This window comes from Hemicordylus capensis, chromosome 6 (assembly GCF_027244095.1).
Source record: "Hemicordylus capensis ecotype Gifberg chromosome 6, rHemCap1.1.pri, whole genome shotgun sequence".
Taxonomy (NCBI): Eukaryota; Metazoa; Chordata; class Lepidosauria; order Squamata; family Cordylidae; genus Hemicordylus; species Hemicordylus capensis.
Window position 1 is genome coordinate 146,505,602 of NC_069662.1, and position 18,789 is coordinate 146,524,390.

Genomic DNA, 18,789 nt, shown 5'->3' on the forward strand with positions numbered 1-18,789 from the left:
CATGAGATTTCACCCTAATTCTGCTTTCTCCTTGACTCTTTCTTTCTTCATTTTGTTATCTTTACCACCCATATTTTCCTCACTTTCCTGCTTTTCATCCTACTGCCTACATTTTCCTTTTGTTAGCTTTCTTAGTACTCCTGTTTCCCACCCCCAACATAGCAGAAAGTCCCTCCTGACCCTAGGCAGTGAGATCCTAAGCACTAAGGCCCATTTCCCATTAGCAGCTCTTTATCAATTCCATGCCTCTTCTGCCATTTTTACATCTGTTTTCCTCACTAACACACAGTTGTGAACACTGTGAACCAAGGTGACAGAATGCTGAGGGTGCTAGAATTCTCAGCCTAGCCTCAGCATGTGCAAGAGAATTAAATGTACATGCACACTAAGTATTAACTTCAAGACTGAGGCCATGGAGTATTAATAGATCTCAGTGATCTTAAAATTAATTTAGCAAAATCTTATTTTGCTTAGTCTTCAGGGGAACATTAAGGAAAAGAATTTATGAATTTTCAATGGTGATATGACATGTGAATTCAATAGGTGTTTGATGTGTTGACATCCTTCTAAGTTGTTCAAAATGTTCTTTGCCACTGGTTCAGATTACACATATGTCATAAATGTTTGTTTGTTTGTTTATTATATTTTATATCCCGCTCTTCCTCCAAGGAGCCCCGAGTGGCATACTGCATACTTAAGTTTCTCCTCACAACAACCCTGTGAAGTAGGTTAGGCTGAGAAAGAAGTGACTGGCCCAGAGTCACCCAGCAAGTATCATGGCTGAATGGGGATTTGAACTTGGGTCTCTCCAGTCCTCTAACCACTACACCACGCTGGCTCTATATAATACAGTACCATCATACACGTGGTTTGCATTTAGTTTCTTTAAGGCTAGCTTCCTCAAGTTTGCCCATAGATCAGCATAAGATGGAACCATGCATGTGCTGCCCATAGCCATGCCTTTGATTTGTAGATAGTGACTGACAGGATCATGAAAATTACTCAGAGTAGTCCCATTGAAATTAAATAGAACTACTGTATCCTGTTTAATTTCAATGAGCCTACCCTAAGAACTTTACTCGTAAAGTTGTTGCAAGTAAGAACCAATGTGGTGGTCTCTTGTGGAGATTCACTGGACATTCTGCTGTTTAGAAGCTCATTTAGAGCTTGAATCCTATCGTTATATTTTGTCATATAACATGGCAAGAGCTTAAAGCCTATGAAAGCTGATGAAGTCATTGCTAAATGTTATTGCCCTATATAACTAGTTTGTACATTTCAAATAAAATTATTGTAAATATTGGCTGAGATCCTAACAAACAAAGCATCTCTGCCTCGAGCTCCTGTGGGCATGCACTGGGAGCTTTTACACAACTCCTCCACTCCTTTAGCACATGTGCGGTTGCACTAGAGCCTTAATTCTTCCAAGCTGTGTCTGCACTCTGGAAGCACTCTGCAAGATAGGAAACATGTAGCTGAGGATCAGCAACAGTTTTCTCATCTTGCAGAGTGCTTCCAAAACATAGGCAGCATTTGGAAATATTTCCAAATATTTGGGCAGGGGTGTCAAACTCAATTGGGTGGTGGACCCAATTTTATTCCGATGCATATCTGGCGGGGGTGGGGGGCAAACATAGCCTTGTACTGCCTTCTGTCACCTTGTACCTGCCTCGTGCCACCTTCTGTCTTCTTCCTCCTCCGCCTCCCTCTTTCTCTCACTCTCTTCCTTTCTTCCTCCCTCCCTTGGCCTGCCACTTCAAGTAGGTGAATGCCCTCCTTTTTACACCAGAATATGCTTGTTGGAAACTTAAATAATATTTTTTGTAGCTCTTTGAAGAAATGTTGAATTTTCCCAGTAACCTACAGATACCAAATTTTGCAAGGACAATCCTGCCACTTAAATCAGCTGAATGTACAACTTCTTACACCAGAATATGCTAAAAGAAATTTTAATTTATTTTTTTTAGTTTTTCAGAACAAATTCTGAATATCACATTCTAACTGTTAAATTCATCTTCCCCACCAGGTATGCCATTGGTGTGCCACCAGAGGGATGGGAGAAAGGAAGGGGAAAGGAAAAAGTGGCTTGGCTCTGCTCAGTGTGGCACAGGAGGAAAGGAAGGAGCAGTTTGTGGTGGGGAAGGTTCAGTTCACCTTTTCCTCTAGTCATGCTGTCGTACTGCGCACAGCTGGGAAGAAGGTGAAACGGAAGGAGCGGTATAGAATGGTGCAGCATGGCGAGGCGGGGGAAAGGAAGAAGCAACTTGCCCACATCTGGAAGGGTTGGAGACTTGAGGGCTAGAGGAAGGAGCTCCATGGGCCTCATTTGGCCTGTGGGCCGGGGGTTTGACATCCCCATATTAGGGTTCTGGCACAATGGCATGCATGCTGGAGGACTGGGTAGTTGCATGAGGGCTCTTGCCGCATATCTACAGGGACTCAAAAGCACACAATGACCCAGCTCTGCTTTTGGAGCTCAGCTGGAGGCAGTGGCCAGGGGTGCCTTTGCATGGCTGGCCAGTGCGTCAGCTGCGTCCCTTTCTCGAGAAGGCAGATCTGGCCACAGTTACCCATGCCTTAATAACGTCACGGCTGGATTACTGTAACGTGCTCTACGTGGGTCTGCCCTTGAAGAATATTCAGAAACTGCAGCTAGTGCAAAATGCGACAGCTAGAGTTTATCCAGAGCTGCCCCGTGGGAGTACATCACTCCCATTTTGAAAGAGCTGCACTGGCTACCAGTTGGTTTCCGGGTCCAATTCAATGTGCTGGTTTTGACCTTTAAAGCCCTTAACAGTTTGGGCCCAGGATACCTGAGGGACCGCCTTTTCCCAAGGGTTGCTGCCCGCTTGACAAGGTCATCTGAGGGGCCTCTGCTCCAGGTGCCGACAATGAGGGTGGCTCGGTTGTTGTGCACGCAGGACCGGGCCTTCTCTGTTGCTGCCCCCAGACTCTAGAATGCTCTCCCGGTGGGTATCCGCTCCTCAGTCTCCATCACAGCTTTTAGAAAGCATGTTAAATCCTGGCTTTTTACCCAGGCTTTTTATATGATTGCCTCTACTGCTGCTCTTTGTATTCTGTACTGTTCTTATGCTTGTGTTTTACATTTTTAATCAGATTTGTTTTTATATTTTTAGCTTATATTTTAATTGTGTCATTTTTATAGTCTTGTTTTGAATTCTGTTTTAAACCTCCTTGGGATTGTTTTAATGAAAGACGGTATATAAATTTAAAAATAAATAAATAAAATGTCAGCCAGTGTGTTTAACCTTTTTTAAATAGGAAACTGGAAAGGTGAAGATCCAACTTGCTGAAATTCCTCCAAATATTCCAGATTGGGAGTTCCCTTCTACATTGACTGGGGAAGAAGATTTAACTAAGAAAGACAAAAAACCAAAAGGTAAAAGCAAAGGAGAAGACAGAATAGATATGAGACAAATGTCTGTTACTGGAATTGTTGGAACACTACAGAAACTGCAGAGAGCTGACACTGGAATAACACATTATTAGCAGAGCTTGACTCTGAGGAAACCACTTAGAACCATAGCTAATAACTGTAAGAAACTTTATTTTAAAATAAGAAATATGCAGCTAGGTTACATGTGTGTTTGGACTGAGAGAGAAGTCTGTGTCTGTGAGTCTTTGTCATTGTCTGTGTTCCTATTTGACACAAAGCAGGTCTGCAGAGACACCATTTACATACGAATCCAAAGGCGATAATCGAGCAAGGGGAGACAGTTGTCTTGGGGGCCCCTGCCTCAGAGGGCCCCCCAGAGACATTTCACATGTCTCCCCCACCCAGCGTCGGCCCCAGCTTCCTTGAATGACTGTATTTTCAAATTCAAAATAAAATTTCCCCCTCCTTGTTCCAGCTCCGTGAGTGCCGTATTTCCTGCCTTCCTCCCTCTGTCCCTCACCATCTCCACCCTTTTGCTTCGTGGCCGTGGGTTCATCCCCCACCCATTGGCTGCTGGCGGCGTAGCATGTGATCCAGAAAGGCACATGATCAGCTAGGCTGCTGCTGCCTGGAACATGTGCCACTGAGCAAGGAAGGAAGAGGTTGCTATTCACAGCCCTGCCCTGCCACCAATCAATCTCAGTCTAGCAAACTAGGACTAGGAGACTGACTGACTGACTAACACAAGACATGGAGCGGCAGGAGGCTCAGGAGCCCTCAGGTTAGCTAACTGACTGACTATGTTCTGTTCTCGCATACTAGGTGACCGCCTCCTGGTCTCATCTGGCTCTTTCCCCACCTGAATGGGCATGGTCCGCTTCTCCCGACTTCCCCCCTCCCTGCTGCACGGCTCACTTCTCCGCCTGCCTGCATGGGCATGTCGCTGGGCATGTCTGTCCCAGTTCCCCCCCTCCCCGCCCAACAACTGCATGGTGGCTCGCTTCTCTGCCCACCCACATGGGCCTGTCGCTGGGCATGTCCCACTTCTTCCCCCAACGACCGCATGGTGGACGGTGGGTTGAATAGCCGAGGCAGCTGTGGGGCCCTGGCGAGGAGGCTCAGTCATCCTGCTGTGCTCGTGGGAGGAGAGGAGAGGCCTCTGCCCTGAACACACCACCACACTTCACGTCTCAATTCTTTGATCCTACTCCATCCCTGCACTTCTCTGTCTCCTTCCCCCTCGAAGACAGCTCTTTCCTGGGCTTTGAAGGGACGCTTAACTAAAGCCAGACCCGAGACTAGGGTTGCTGCAAATAAGTATTTTCTCCTCCCCCTGCAACCTGCGCCTGCCTGCAACAGTGAGGAGAAAGCAAGTAAAAATGCAAGCTCAGGACGCAGCTTAGGGGCACTGGCAAGAAGAAGGACAACTCTCCATCGGAGCCATCCATAGGCATGCATGTGCGCAAAGGGGAGGAGACGGGCAGAGGGTGGCTCTCAGATAGAGTTGCAGCTTTCCCGCCAAGCCTAGTTGCTTTGTTGTCCGAAAGCAGGTTGGGGAGGCCTCAGTCCATGGCAAGCGGTGTTGCAGACTGGTCTTGAGAGCAGAGAGCTCTTTGCTAAGCGAGATCAAGACGCTGGGTGGGGGACGAGTCCGTGAGAGGCTTCTATTCTGATTCCCTCCCTAAAAAGGGAGGCACTCCTCCGATGTAGGGGCTCTGGCAATGCTGGAGGAAGAGACAGTGTTTAACTCTTCCACTCCAGCCATCGTAGGCATAGCTCCTGTGTAGATGTTTAATTTGGCTGCTGATCTGCAAGATCTTCCTTAAGGCTTTCTTTGTTAAAAAGATGTTGATGTGATTTCTAATACTGAGGAATGCCTAGAAAGGAATTAAAGCTATATTTTTATTTTTAAGGAGTTGTGTGGCTGATATCTGCTGCCATGCCATATAACTCAAAGTGACTATGTAGAGATGCTAATGCAAATTTGCATGAATATATTTGTTTTTATATTCTTACTTTCTTATCTTCCTTCACCTCTAAAACTGAGATTAATTCTTTACATTTTTGCTGGGAATAATCCTGCCACCATTGCAACTTCTAACACAGGTGAACTAGGAAAAAGTCAGGACATTTCCACAGCACCCCAAACAAAAGATGTCAAACACAAGAAAAAAGGAGCAGCTCATCCAGATGTTGAAAAAGGACCAAGTAGTCCTGAAAAGGAATCTCTTGGTGTTACAGAAAATATTCGAAAACTGTCTGCCACTTCTGAAGGCACAGCACAATTAACTGATAAAAAGACAGAAGAATCAAAGAAAAAAGTCAAGGCAGAAGGAAAATCAGAGACAGTAAGACATGGTTATTATTATTTTAGTCCTTAAAATAGAGATTAATTTTGAATAAAGCATTGTTTACAGTTTTACTACATATTTATGCCTTCTCTCCCACCCTGAGATACATGTTCTTTCTAGTCTTTTCTTTTGAATTTGTTTGGCTAGGCGTCTCATTGGAAATATGTCCATGCAGCAAGCAGGCAGTTGAAGTCTTTTTGTTCAGTAGAGGAAGGAATGTTGAGGGTGATACGCCACTGGCCCCTGAACATAATAACAACATGATCCCTCTAGACCAATTTTCTGACAGTGGTCAAATGACTGAATGTGTATACCTCACAACATTCTAAAAGTGCCGGGCATTAACAGAGCCACTGCAATTCATTCCGAGCATTTGAATATTTCTAGAGTGCAGTCAGGTCACTTCTTTTTGATACCACCTCACCAGTTGCAGGAACTTTCCCACTGAAATAACTATACTTTAACAATTCAAATTTCCAAATTTCCTGGTTTATTACCCTTCATAGTACTAGACTCTGCTTTCACAGGCCAGTTTATGGAGCCATGCTATGTGTAGCCATATGTCACTATTTCAAACCATATAGTGGCCAACATCCAGATTAACAAAGCCTGGGTTCCAAATGAGAAGTGCAAATGTTTTTGGCGCTTTCCACTAATTCAGAAGTGGCAGTTGCATGGGGGGCGGGCAGGGATTTTGTTGACCTTCCCCTCCCCTGGAAGCACTTTGTATCACCTGAAAATATGTCCCTGAGGATTGCAGTTTGTCTGGCAGCAATTTGGGATCAGGCCTTCTCTGTAGATGTTTCTAGGTTGTGGAATAAACTCCGCATGGGAATAAGAAGTCTATCTTCCCTGGAGGCTTCCAAGAAAAAGGCTGAAAAGGCCTATTTTTTAAGCTCGACTTTTAATAGTATTTATGTGGTTCTAATGGTTTTTAAATTAGTTTTATGTTAATATTTTAAATGATTTTATTTTTGAATGGGTAGCATATATATGAAATAAATAAAACATTTAAAGGAGGAATTCCTTATAATAATTGGAGATATTTTACATCCATTTTGTTCAAAAGATAATTTAAAAGGTCAACCTAAAATGTAGTCTTTCTATAAAAGCTTTTTATAATAATAGCAAAAAATTGTGAAATTAGAATAAACAGAAGACCTCTTGTGCCATTTGTATTTTCTGTTTTGCATTTTCATATAATTTGATCATCTTATTTTTACTTTCAAAGGTTGAGTCTAAAGGTGCTATAAAACACAAAGATTCTGTAGAAATGAAAAACCGACGTTCAACATCAAAAGGGTAAGCACTGTTGAAAATGTATATTTCCATGAAGTGTTATATCTTTATAGGGGGCAACTTGTGAACAGTCAACTTATGAATATTGTTAGATGTTATTGCTATAAAAACTGTAGGTTATCAGTATGGGAAATTTCAACTTCTCTGTTTTGTCTTTCTAGAGTAACTTTAAAAATATAGCAGTTTACAGTTACTTTCACTACAGGCCATGGTAAAATATAAATGAGAATTCCTAGAGCAACTAGGATTGTGGTTTAGTCATTTGTATAAAAATGTATAACTTATTGTCTTCTGATAAATGTCTTTTGTCTCATACTAAGCGAATGTAACATACCAGAAGATCTGGACATACTAGTTCACAGATATGATTTTTATCTGTGGCATTACTATCATCATCATCATCATCATCATCATCATCTGCTACTGAAATGCTAGATATATTTTATGTGTCTCAACTCCTTATGCCTAAAAATTACTGCATGTAGCTAGACTGCTATTCAGGGCCTGACTACAAAGAGTTTTAAAAAGAATAGAAAGACTTCTCTTGACTTGAACAGATTCATACTCAGAAAGCCTTCTTCATTTTCTGGTGTTCATCTATGATCCCATCCCTTTTCTGGGGATTATGAAAAATTAATAGAGGGCAGAACAAAAGAACAACTTGGAATTGCAGGATGGTAAATATAGGTTAAACATTTAATATTTTGCTGATTATAAGAATAACGCAATGTGCTTTGTAAAGTTAGAGTGGATGTGCACGAAACAGATTTTGCATTTCATTTCAAGCTCAAAATGAAACACAAAATGCTAAAAACATTTAATCGAAACAGCAGCCAAGCTGGCTGTTTTGGTGAAACAAACTCTAAATGTTTTGAGTGTTTTGGCCATAGGGAACAATGGGGAACTTGAAACTCCCCATTGTTCCCCATGGGTAGCTCCTAGGGACCCCAAAGTGGGTTGTGTGGTAGGGCATGTTGGGTGCTACCTACTATGGGGGTTTGGTAGAAAGGTTAAAATTTTGTTTAAAAATTGCCTGCTTGCCCGTTTCTTTTGTGGGTTGGGTGGTAGGTAGCACCTATCATGCCCTACCACACAACCCACTTTGGTGTCCCTAGGAGCTATCCTATGGCCTAAACAAGTTGCACTCACAGAGTGCACATGACAAGTTTTGTAACCCTGCCTTGAAAAACACTGCAGATTAGAAGCACATAGTAAAAGGGAATCTGTTCTTCCACACATTTTTTCAAACACAGTCGAAAAATGGCCAAAAATGAATCACTGACCCAGAATTCAATCCACTGCCAGCCACAGTGCTTGTGCTGCAGTAACATTATTGGCAAAAGTTGCTCTCTCACACACAATTAAGACTCCCTACTTCCTAGCATTGCAACAGCTGCCACAGCACCACCCTTAGCAGCAAGCATAGCCATACGCTCAACTAGAGCAACTTCAGCTATATTTTGACTGAGTACACATTGCAATGCAGATTAGAGAGCAGACCAGAGCAGTGAGTGAAGCATAAATTATTCTCCAGGCCAGACATGAAGCTCATCCCAGCAATCACCAAGAAATATTAGAGTGAGAGAGTGCATGCCCTGCCACTGTCCATGTCTCACCACAATACTATCTCATAAACAAAACAAACCACAACTCAAGGAAGGCAGGCACCCAAATTCTGCCTTTGTCAATCTGAGATCCAGCAAAACCAGATAGTTAATATAGCAGCAGTAGCACAGCATATTATAGTCAGTGCTTAGAAAAGAAAACCACAAAATCAAATCTTCCTTGATTCCTTCCTTTCTCCTCTCCAGTTGTATTCTCTTCAAGAGCACTCTAAGGACTCTCTCTGCCTCCCAGGACCTTTGGAAATATTTTGAAATGCCCTTCTTTTTTGTTTCCTGTCTGTCCTCCCTCCTCCCAGCCAACGGGGGGCACAGTTGCCTTTGACAACACTTGATTTGTATGATAACAAGCCAACCAAGAAGCTAGGATAGTGCAAGCCAATTGGAAGCCAGTGCCAGAAAACCAACCAGTGAGGGGAAAACAGCCCGCCAAAGTGGCGCTTGAAATGGTTCATTTTGTTTCAAGCTTGGAAAAGGCCCTTTATTTTAAGGATGTTTTGTTTTGAGCTGAAAACACTTGAAACTAACTGTTTCAAGCTTGAAACATCTGCACATCCCATATCTCCTGAGGTTTTCTTAGAAAAATAGGTATTTAGTGATACTCTAAATTTGTAAATATATTATGCCTATAGGATAGTTGGACAACCTGTCATATATTTCTTTCCAATTATGGTTTAGTGAAAGTTTGTAATGGTAGTTATCAGCTCCCACCCCATCCTTTTAAAAATTTACATTGGAAGCTGTTTAGCATTCTAATAAGTCAGGCCTGCACAACTCAAATGACCTAGCGGGCCGAAACCAACCGTGACTTCGTTCATGGGGGCCGAGGTCAGTTCCTAGGGTGCTGATTATTAGAGTAACACTTAATATCAATCAATCAATCAACCAATCAACTGAATTAAAGTGAAATGAATTAAAAATGAATATAAAATGAATTTAATCAATATTTAACTTTTGATGTTCTGGCAGGCCAAGATTGATTTAAATTAATATGAAATAAGTTGAATTAAAATTCATTCTAATAATATAAATATTATACAATCTGTACAAAATACATAATAAAATGCAGTGTTCTTCCTTTCCACCTCTGCCAAATCATCACACAAAACATGGAACACTTTTAACGGGGGAAAAATGAGAACCTCTTCTCATAATTTTGGAAAAGAATGGAGAAGGGGAAAGAAAGATGGAAAGGATGCAGCAGGAGGCTTGGCCTGAGAGAGAGAGAGAGAGAGAGAGAATGGAGCAGTCTTGGTGGGGGAGAGAGAGAGAATGGAGCAGTCTTGGTGGGGGGGGAGAGAGAAAGAGAATGGAGGGAAAGAGAAAGAGAATGGAGGGAGAGAGAGAGAGAATGGCGCAGTCATGGTGGGTGAGAGAGAGAGAGAGAATGGCGCAGTCTTGGTGGGTGAGAGAGAGAGAGAGAATGGCGCAGTCTTGGTGGGTGAGAGAGAGAGAGAGAGAGAGAGAATGGAGCAGTCTTGGTGGGAGAGAGAGAGAGAGAGAATGGAGTAGTCTTAGTGGGGGGGAGAGAGAGAATGGAACAGTCTTGGTGGGAGGGAGCGAGAGAGAAAATGGAGCAGTCTTAGTAGGGGGAGAGAGAGAGAATGGAGCAGTTTTGGTGGGGGGGAAAGAGAGAGAGACTTAAGAGACTTAACTGCGCAGGCGTGCCTTGAAGTTGGGAAGCAACACCGGGCCAAATGGCAGACCCGAGTGTCGCTTTGGTTTCTGCTGCTGTGCGCCACTGCTGTCGTGGGGGAGGGTAAGGAAGAACACCCGCACCCCTGCAGCCATCTCCTCGGCCGTGCAGCGGCTGGAATTTTTTTTGAGGAGGTGTTTTTTAAGCAGCAGGGGGAGGAAGAGGAAATAGCCCCGGGGGCCAAGAAAAAAGTACTCGTGGGCCACATCCGGCCCCCGGGATGCATGTTGTCCAGGCCTGTAATAAGTAAATGGTTAGATCTGGTTCGTGATCCATTGAATCCATTAGAATGGGCTCTGCGCCGGCGCGGAAGCCTCCCGGTGTCGAGTTCCACAGCTCCTTTTCGGCGCCTGCACCCGCTCCAGGTGACCACGTGGCTATTTAAGGCAGGAGGAAACGCAAGCACCTCAGGAGTCTTTCATCCTTTCACTTCATTATGTTTCTGATCTGGACCCTGCCCCATGACCTCTATTTTCTCCAGGAGGAAAATTTCCATTGACCTCATGGAAATAACGAATTTATAGGTTGTCCAAATGGGACCTTAGCAAGGTCAAGGGGTTAAAGGTCACCTGCATAGTCCTCATCCGGATTGAGCCCCTGGAAGTGATTTGAAGCGGGGGTCAGGAAGAACCCAAGAGTCATGAGACGCCATTAGGGTTAGTGCAGGGAGAGTGGGCTTAGCCTGTTTTCCCCGCACAAGGGCAGGGAGCCAACCCTGGGCGGCCGGATCAGCTGCCCACACGATTGACAGAGGGGATCGGGTGCCAGTCAGCCCCTGGAGAGACCCCAGGGGCCAGGAGGGTTGTTCTAGCCCCCTGGCAGGGGTTTCCTCATGTGTTGCCGCGGCGCGGAGCCGCACTGCAGTAGCACACAATCAGCTAAACGGGGTTAGTGGAGCACTCACTCTGCTAACATAGTTTAAGTGGAGGGGTAATTTTGGTAGTTTGCTGCTGGGAGCCGTGCAGCTCCTGTGGCAGCAGATGAACAGGAGAAATTGGGCTAGACTCCCTTAGCCTAATCTCTTCTGGTCATGGGAATAGCTTCTATGTGTTATAAGTAATTTGGCCCTCAGTCACACTTTCTTCCAGTCACCCTGGAGTACAGTCCTTGAAAATTAGTGGATCTGGATTGATCTGGATCATGATGCATTGAGCTCCATTACTAAAGGGTTCTGTGCCTGCGCAGAACTGTCTCTGCATGGAGTACTACAGCTCCTTGTGGCATTTCTGTTCTGCCTCACCTGACCATGTGGCTGATATTTAAGGTGGGAAGAACAACATCCCCCCAGTTTCTTTTCAACCGTTGTAGCGATTGGTTACTCGTTAGCTGTGGCTCCTTGTTTTGGTTCTCAGTGTGTGAGTTCTTTTAAAAAAAAAAAAAGGATTGATTTTTCTGGCTTTTGAACTATTGGCCTCTTACGACCATGATAACCGAAAAACCTAGGAAAACTGATAAAAAGGCAGAAAAGAAGACCTTTAAGCACTGCTTCGAGTGCAAGGCGAAACCTCAGTCACAGGATGGAGATGATTTATGTCTGATTTGCCTCGGAGAAGGACGTAACATTGCAACATGTAAAATCTGCATGTCATTCTCTAAGCACACAAGATTCAACAGAGAGCTCAGGCTATGGGCTGCTTTGTAGGATGTTTTAAGTCCCTGGACGTCTTCAACATCTAAAGAAGAGGCAGGTCCGTCATTAAAATCACCTGGCCCCAAGGACTGCACAAACACAATCTAAATCCTTGGCGCCTACCAAGAGGTCTCAATTACTGAGACCTCTAAAAAAGTGGAAGGAAAAGCTAACTGTGGCGGCAGTGGTTGAACCAGCCAAAAAGTGTGTGTGGGGGGGACTTCAATGCCAGAGGGAAACCATCTCCTTTGAGCCTCCAAGATGTTATAATAACATGGGTATCAAGGCCAGTGATGCTGAGGGATATGAAGGGCTTGAAGCCACAAACACTGAGGACTCCATTCGCAAAACATCCATCAATGCTGGATCGTCTTTCACCACTGAGCCATCCCTAGACGTCAAGCATCATTCAACAAACTTCAGCATCAAAGCCATCGAGCACATCGGAGCAACCTTCTTCGATATCAAGATCATTAATGATGACACCAGCTGAACCATCTTCGATAACGAAGCCATCACAGTTGTTGGCGCTGAGGATAGCGTCAGTATCACTGGCCATGATGCCTATACAGTATCCATTGATGGTAGCGATTCATTGACAAGACACAGTATTGCCTCTTAACACTTTGATACTGATGGAGTCAAGGTATGTGACCCTCGGCAGCAAGAACCTGTTACCTTCGCCATCGAGTATGAGGATGGATATGGAGGTAGGAGGCCACAGATTCAAGTCTAGATCACTCTATGATGCAGACTTTCCTATCAATACTGGATTCAAATTCCAGTACGCCATCTACCTCTACTTTTATAGGTTTCTTATCTCAGTCAGAAGATCCTCAGGATCAAGTTCAGCTGCCAACTACTCTGAATGCCCCGACCAATTCTATAGATCTGGATCATGATCCATTGCATTAATAATAGTGGGTTCTGCGCCTGTGCAGGATCATTCGGGGAGAATTCGTTAGCTCCTTTTGGTGCCCAACCCCACCCCTTGGATGTGGTGCATTTCCATTATTTTCCGCGGTTAGGTACTTCTCCCCTCAGTTCCTTTCTAACTGTGATTGCATCAATACTGTGGCTACATGGCTCCTTGTAATTGGAAATTATCTAAATTAGAACGAGAATAAAAATAACAGTAAATTATCCCTCTCCAACTTCGGAATGCTAGACTACGCTAATTCTTATCGGATGAAAACATAGATGACAGAGTGAATGGAAAACTTTTCACCTGGACTGCTGATGCTTCTTTTGGCGATTGGTTAAGTAAAAAAAACCCAAACACCTACTGAAAGCAACATCGGCAGGTAATGGAGAAGAAAAAACCTTTAAGATATGTCAGTGCTGTAAATGGAAACTCCCCTGAGCAGATGTCCATGATTTGTGCTGATTGTGTTCGGGCAAAGGACATAGTACCTCCACTTGTAAGATCTTGTTTTTCCAAACAAGGAAAAACCAAATGCTGCATATGAAAGCAGCGATATATGAGGATTTTTTGAGACCAGGAATACCATTGCTATGGTCTCCAGCTGATACGCCTGCGCCGCTGACTTCAAGCATGGTATTGTTGTCGGTGTTGGGGACTGCGTTGAAAGGGCAGTCTAAATCCTCAACATTGGGGAAATCAACTAGGGGGGTACACGGACTGGTCCGGGGCCATGCAAAAGGTCTCCGGACCGGTCTGGAATTTGGCCGGTCCGGCAGTTCGGTGGGGGGGGGGAGTGTGGCTTTAAGGGCGGGGGGTAGTACTTACCCCGCCTGCCCACCCACCGCTCTTCCCCCTCCGGCGCTGGACTTTTCTAAAATGTATTTGGGGCAGCAGAGTTCTTCCCTGCCACCCCTGCCCCCATAGTTGTCTTCAAAGTTTAGAAGCAGTAAAAGCTGGTGCCACGCATGTGTGCGGCGTGCGCGCACCGCATACGTCACAATGACATATGTGGTCCGTGCCGGCGGCAGCGACGGACACTCTCCACAACGGGCGCATGCGTGGCACCAGCTTTTACTGCTTCTAAACTTTGAAGACAACGATGGGGGCAGGGGCGGCAGGCAGGAACTCTGCTGCCCCAAATACATTTTAGAAAAGTCCAGCACCGGAGGAGGAAGAGTGGTGGTGGGGGGTAAGTACTACCCCCCACCCTTAAAGCCACACTCCCCCCAGTGCCGGACCACGTCTCCGTGGTTCCGTGCACATCCCTAAAATCCACCACAGTTTCAGAGATGCAATTCAAACAGCCAAAGCCCCCATCCGAGGGTTCACATTCAAGGAGGCACAAATCGAAACTTTAGGTGTTTGATACTGAGGACAAGCTGCCTCCAAAGAAATACTGTGACAAGGGCTTACAGCCCCAAACTGCAAAGGCAGCAGAAATGGCCTGTTAGGCACCATGCCCTTCTAGGCTGCAGACGGCATCAGAGTCCTCCCTTTGAGCTCAAGGGGATTTGGTACCTCCTGCTCTTCTTGATGATACTGGCATGATATTGACCCGACGATATTGTGACACTACGATATTGATGCCTCGGCATTGAGACAGTTTTTTGTCTCCAGCTCCAATACAAGACGGAGTACTATCTCTTTCTTCCTTGACACTGAGAGCTCAGGATGGAACACCTGCTACCCAATCGCTGATTATCTTCTAAATCGAGGATGACAATGATGAGACAGAAGAAGCTCTGGGATCTGGAGATACCCAAAGACTAATGCTTCTTCTAGATTCTAATGAGACCACGTCATCGACTTCAACATTCCGAGGCTTCATTAGTCAGGGTCTTGATGATGATGGGCATCTTGATGAGGGCACGATTCCAAAGACTCCAAGTATGTCCCTGCCAAGAATGCAGTTTTTAACAAATCCATTTTCTTTGGCATTTCAACCACAGGTGCGCATTACAGTGACCCTGCTACCTATTGCACAAGGCACTGCTGGGAAAGCTTGGAAAACACCAAGGGAATACACCGTGACACATGGATTAGTTCCAGGAGGCGGATGGGGTGAGTGCACACATACAGCTGCAGTCACCGGGGCTGCCATATGACTACTATGAGTACAAGCTTTGGAAAGCCCACCAACAGGCATTCAATATGATGATGATGATGATGATGATTTACATTTTATATCCTGCTCTTCCTCCAAGGAGCCCAGAGTGGTGTACTACATACTTGAGTTTCTCCTCACTACAACCCTGTGACATAGGTTAGGCTGAGAGAGAAGTGACTGGCCCAGAGTCACCCAGCAAGTATCATGGCTGAATGGGGATTTGAACTCGGGTCTCCCTGGTCCTAGTCCAGCACTCTAACCACTACACCACGCTGGCTTACAATGATGGCAATGCAGGTCACACACACACACCCCTTCCCAAGGTAAGATGCCACTACACAGGCTCAAGTGGTGACAGTACTTCCTATGCAGTGCATTTCCATGGCAACATAGATGGTGGATAAGCTACAAAACCCACCATTAAAAAATCACTCAACTCAAACTCAATCTGCACCAAAACCAAAAACAATCTCGACCATTCGAGAGCGAAAAGCAGTCCAAGCAGATGATTATGAATCCAATTCCTGAACAACAAATTCTGTATCATCGTAACACCCTGATGATCCTCCCATGAAGATGGTATGGTCAAATATATCACCAAATGAAGAGATGCGTTCTTACCACCCTCAAATATTGGAAATGGCTAACACTCTGGGCTTAGAGCTCAAGAAACAAACTCAGGAACTAGATGACCCAGTGTACAATTTCCTAAATTTCACATCTACAACTCAGCCAGTCCTCCTACCAATGCTGCCGATCATATCTAAAGCAGCAAAATCAGCATGGGACATTCTCCAGACATCAACTTCAAAACATTTAGAAAATTTGTACAGAATACAGGAGGAGGATAATGATTACCTAGTGAAACATCTGTCACCAAACTCCTTGGTAATCGATTGTGCATCTTCCACAAAAATGGGAAGGCAACACACTATCCTGGGAGATAAAGAGGTTTGAAAGTGAGATGTGTACGGCCACAAACTATATTCTAATGCATTCCTGTCTTTGAAGATTGCAAATTATACGGCATGCTTTGCAAAGTTCACACATCCCTTTGGGATGACCTGTTCTACAAACTAGCAAATCTTTCTTCAGAGGAGTTTCTGGAGCGCTTCAATGACATACATACTAAAGTGACTTTGTTGAGAAGACAGCAGTTAAGCAATGCAAAGCATTTGGCGGAGATTGAGTCATGTGTGCTTGTGACTGCTATTGCGTTACGCAGACATATTTGGCTGTGTTCGGCAATGTTACAGCAGGACATGACAGAAAAGATAGAGAATTTGCCTTTCGATGGGAAAGGACTGCTTTGTGAAAACACTGACTCAACGATGGAATCTATGAAGAAGTCTAATTATATGGCTAAAGCATTTACTACTTCAACACAATCCTATACTTCCTCCAAGTACCGCCCATACAACAAGCACCAAGGTAACTTCAGATCAAAAAGATTACAGGAAGCAGTATCAGCGCTTCAGTAAGAGACCATTCAATCCAAAAGCAAAAACAGGCAAGGCCAACTGTCGTGAACTGCTAGCCTGGCTATCCCTACAGGATTTACAACCTCGGAGAGAGAGTAAACAGAAAGCAGTAACGAAACTGGATGAAGGAAAATAAAAGGCTCGCAAAGAAAACAGTAAATGAATTAAGTCCCCTGAACTGAAACTAGGTACCCCCCTCTTACAATAACTGAGTAATAAATAAGTGGAAGAAAAGACAAAACAAGGAATGAAACTAGCAAAGGACACAGAACAAGGAATTAAGGGAACAATACAGGGAAGTATAGACAAGACAAACTGGAACACGGAAAAGATATAATCCCAAGAGCACAGTATCTGCTGCCAGTGAAGTTGCAAACAGCAACTCAGCCATGAGAGACTGTTGAATATATATGGCTCAACAGAACTAGGAATGAATCAGGCTTCCCTGAGTCAGCAGTTTGGCTTTCTTCCCTGTTATTTCCTGCACCTGCATGAGTCCCTCTGAGCCTGCCTCTTGATACTTCGTCTCACTATAGGTGGGATCCCAGGCTCTTCCACATCAGAATTCAAGTCTGGCAGCTGTTGAGAATCCTCAGGTCCCGAGTCTGGTTTCTCTGCCATATCTTGCTGCTGTGGCTCACTAGCAGGCGAGTCTTCCTGCCCTGAGTCTTCTGATTCCGAAGTCTGAGCCGTGACACCAACGCATGAAGAACATAGAGGCAAGCAAGCAAACATCATCTTTGATTGCCATGCCAGTCCACCGATTTCCCTTGTCTCTGCAAGTCTAACCAACCAACCTCAAATGCAATCCAATATAGCACTATGATTATCAAGCTGGCAAGTCATGCCTTTGCATTGTGCAACATAACATCAGATCAATAGGTTCTACATATAATACAGATGGGCTTTATATTCAAGGCTCTGCCATAATTCAATGGAATAAAATACATTCCAGCAACTCCAAAACTGATGGAGGAGGTTGAGACTCTTTTGGACAAGGAGGCGATAACGCCACTGCGGTGGACAGATCAGTGGAATGGCTTATGCTCCTGCTATTTTCAGATACCCAATCAGGATGGGGGCAGTATTGTTGTAAACCACCCAGAGACTTGTGTTTTGGGCGGTATACAAATGTGTTAAATAACAATAACATAAAATAAATAAGGCTTATCATGGACCTATGTTGGCTGAACCTGCACATCAGTGTGCTACAAATTCATATGCTAATGTTGCAAGGCAACCTTCCTCTCCTTGCTAAAATGTATAACTTATCCCTGCAATCAGGCTCTGTATCGGAGGACTGGAAAGTAGCAAATGTAACACCTATTTTCAAAAAGGAATCCACGGGTGGTCCAGGAAATTACACGCCACTTAGCTTAACGTCTGTTCCAGGTGGATTGATGGAAAGCATCCTCAAGGATAACATTGTAAAGCACATAGAAGAACAGGCCCTGCTGGGAGAGAACCAGCATGGCTTCTGCAAAGGTAAATCTTGCCTCACCAACCTTTTGGAGTTCTTTGAGAGTGTCAACAAGTGTGTGGATCAAGGTGATCCAGTTGACATAATATACCTGGACTTCCAAAAATCCTTTTGACAAAGTTCCTCATCAAAGACTCCTGAGGAAACTTAGCAGTCATGAGATAAGGGGACAAGTACATATGTGGATTGCTAACTGGTTGAAAGACAGGAAACAGAGGGTCGGTATAAATGGAGAGTTTTCACAATGGAGGGAAGTAAGAAGTGAGGTCCCCCAGGGATCTGTACTGGGACCGGTGCTTTTAAATTTATTCATAAATGATATAGAAGTAAGAGTAAATAGTGAGGTGGCCAAATTTGCAGAAGTTACCAAACTCTTTTGGGTAGTGAAATCCAAAACAGATTGTGAGGAGCTCCAAAAGGATCTCTCCCAACTGAGTGAGTGGGCAACAAAATGGCAAATGCAGGTCAATGTTGGCTAGTGTAAAGTGATGCACATTGGGACGAAAAATTTCAACTTCAAGTGTACGCTGATGGGATGTGAGCTGTCGGTGACTGACCAGAACAGGGATCTTGGGGTCGTGGTGGACAGCTCGTTGAAAGTGTCAACTCAATTTGCAGCAGCTGTGAAAAAGGCCAATTCCATGCTAGGGATCATTAGGAAGGGGATTGAAAATAAAACGCTAATATTATAATGCCATTATACAAAACTATGGTGCAGCCACATCTGGAGTACGGTGTACAATTCTGGTCACCACATCTAAAAAAGGACATTGTAGAACTGGGAAAGGTGCAGAAGAGGGC

At 44.4% G+C, this 18,789-nt stretch overlaps 1 protein-coding gene across 7 annotated transcripts in view; it reads left to right on the top strand.

Moving 5' to 3' along the window:
• Nucleotides 1-18,789, top strand: part of CCDC7 (coiled-coil domain containing 7) — a 457,188-nt gene that overhangs the window by 132,884 nt on the left and 305,515 nt on the right. For all 7 annotated transcript variants that reach the window (XR_008309433.1, XM_053259060.1, XM_053259062.1 and 4 more), the window contains 3 exons: nucleotides 3,283-3,400; nucleotides 5,504-5,745; nucleotides 6,980-7,050. Coding sequence is in view for 6 of the 7 variants with exons in the window: in XM_053259060.1 (XP_053115035.1) it covers nucleotides 3,283-3,400; nucleotides 5,504-5,745; nucleotides 6,980-7,050 (431 nt within the window). In the remaining variant the exon portion in view is untranslated. The remainder of the gene's footprint in view (nucleotides 1-3,282; nucleotides 3,401-5,503; nucleotides 5,746-6,979; nucleotides 7,051-18,789) is intronic.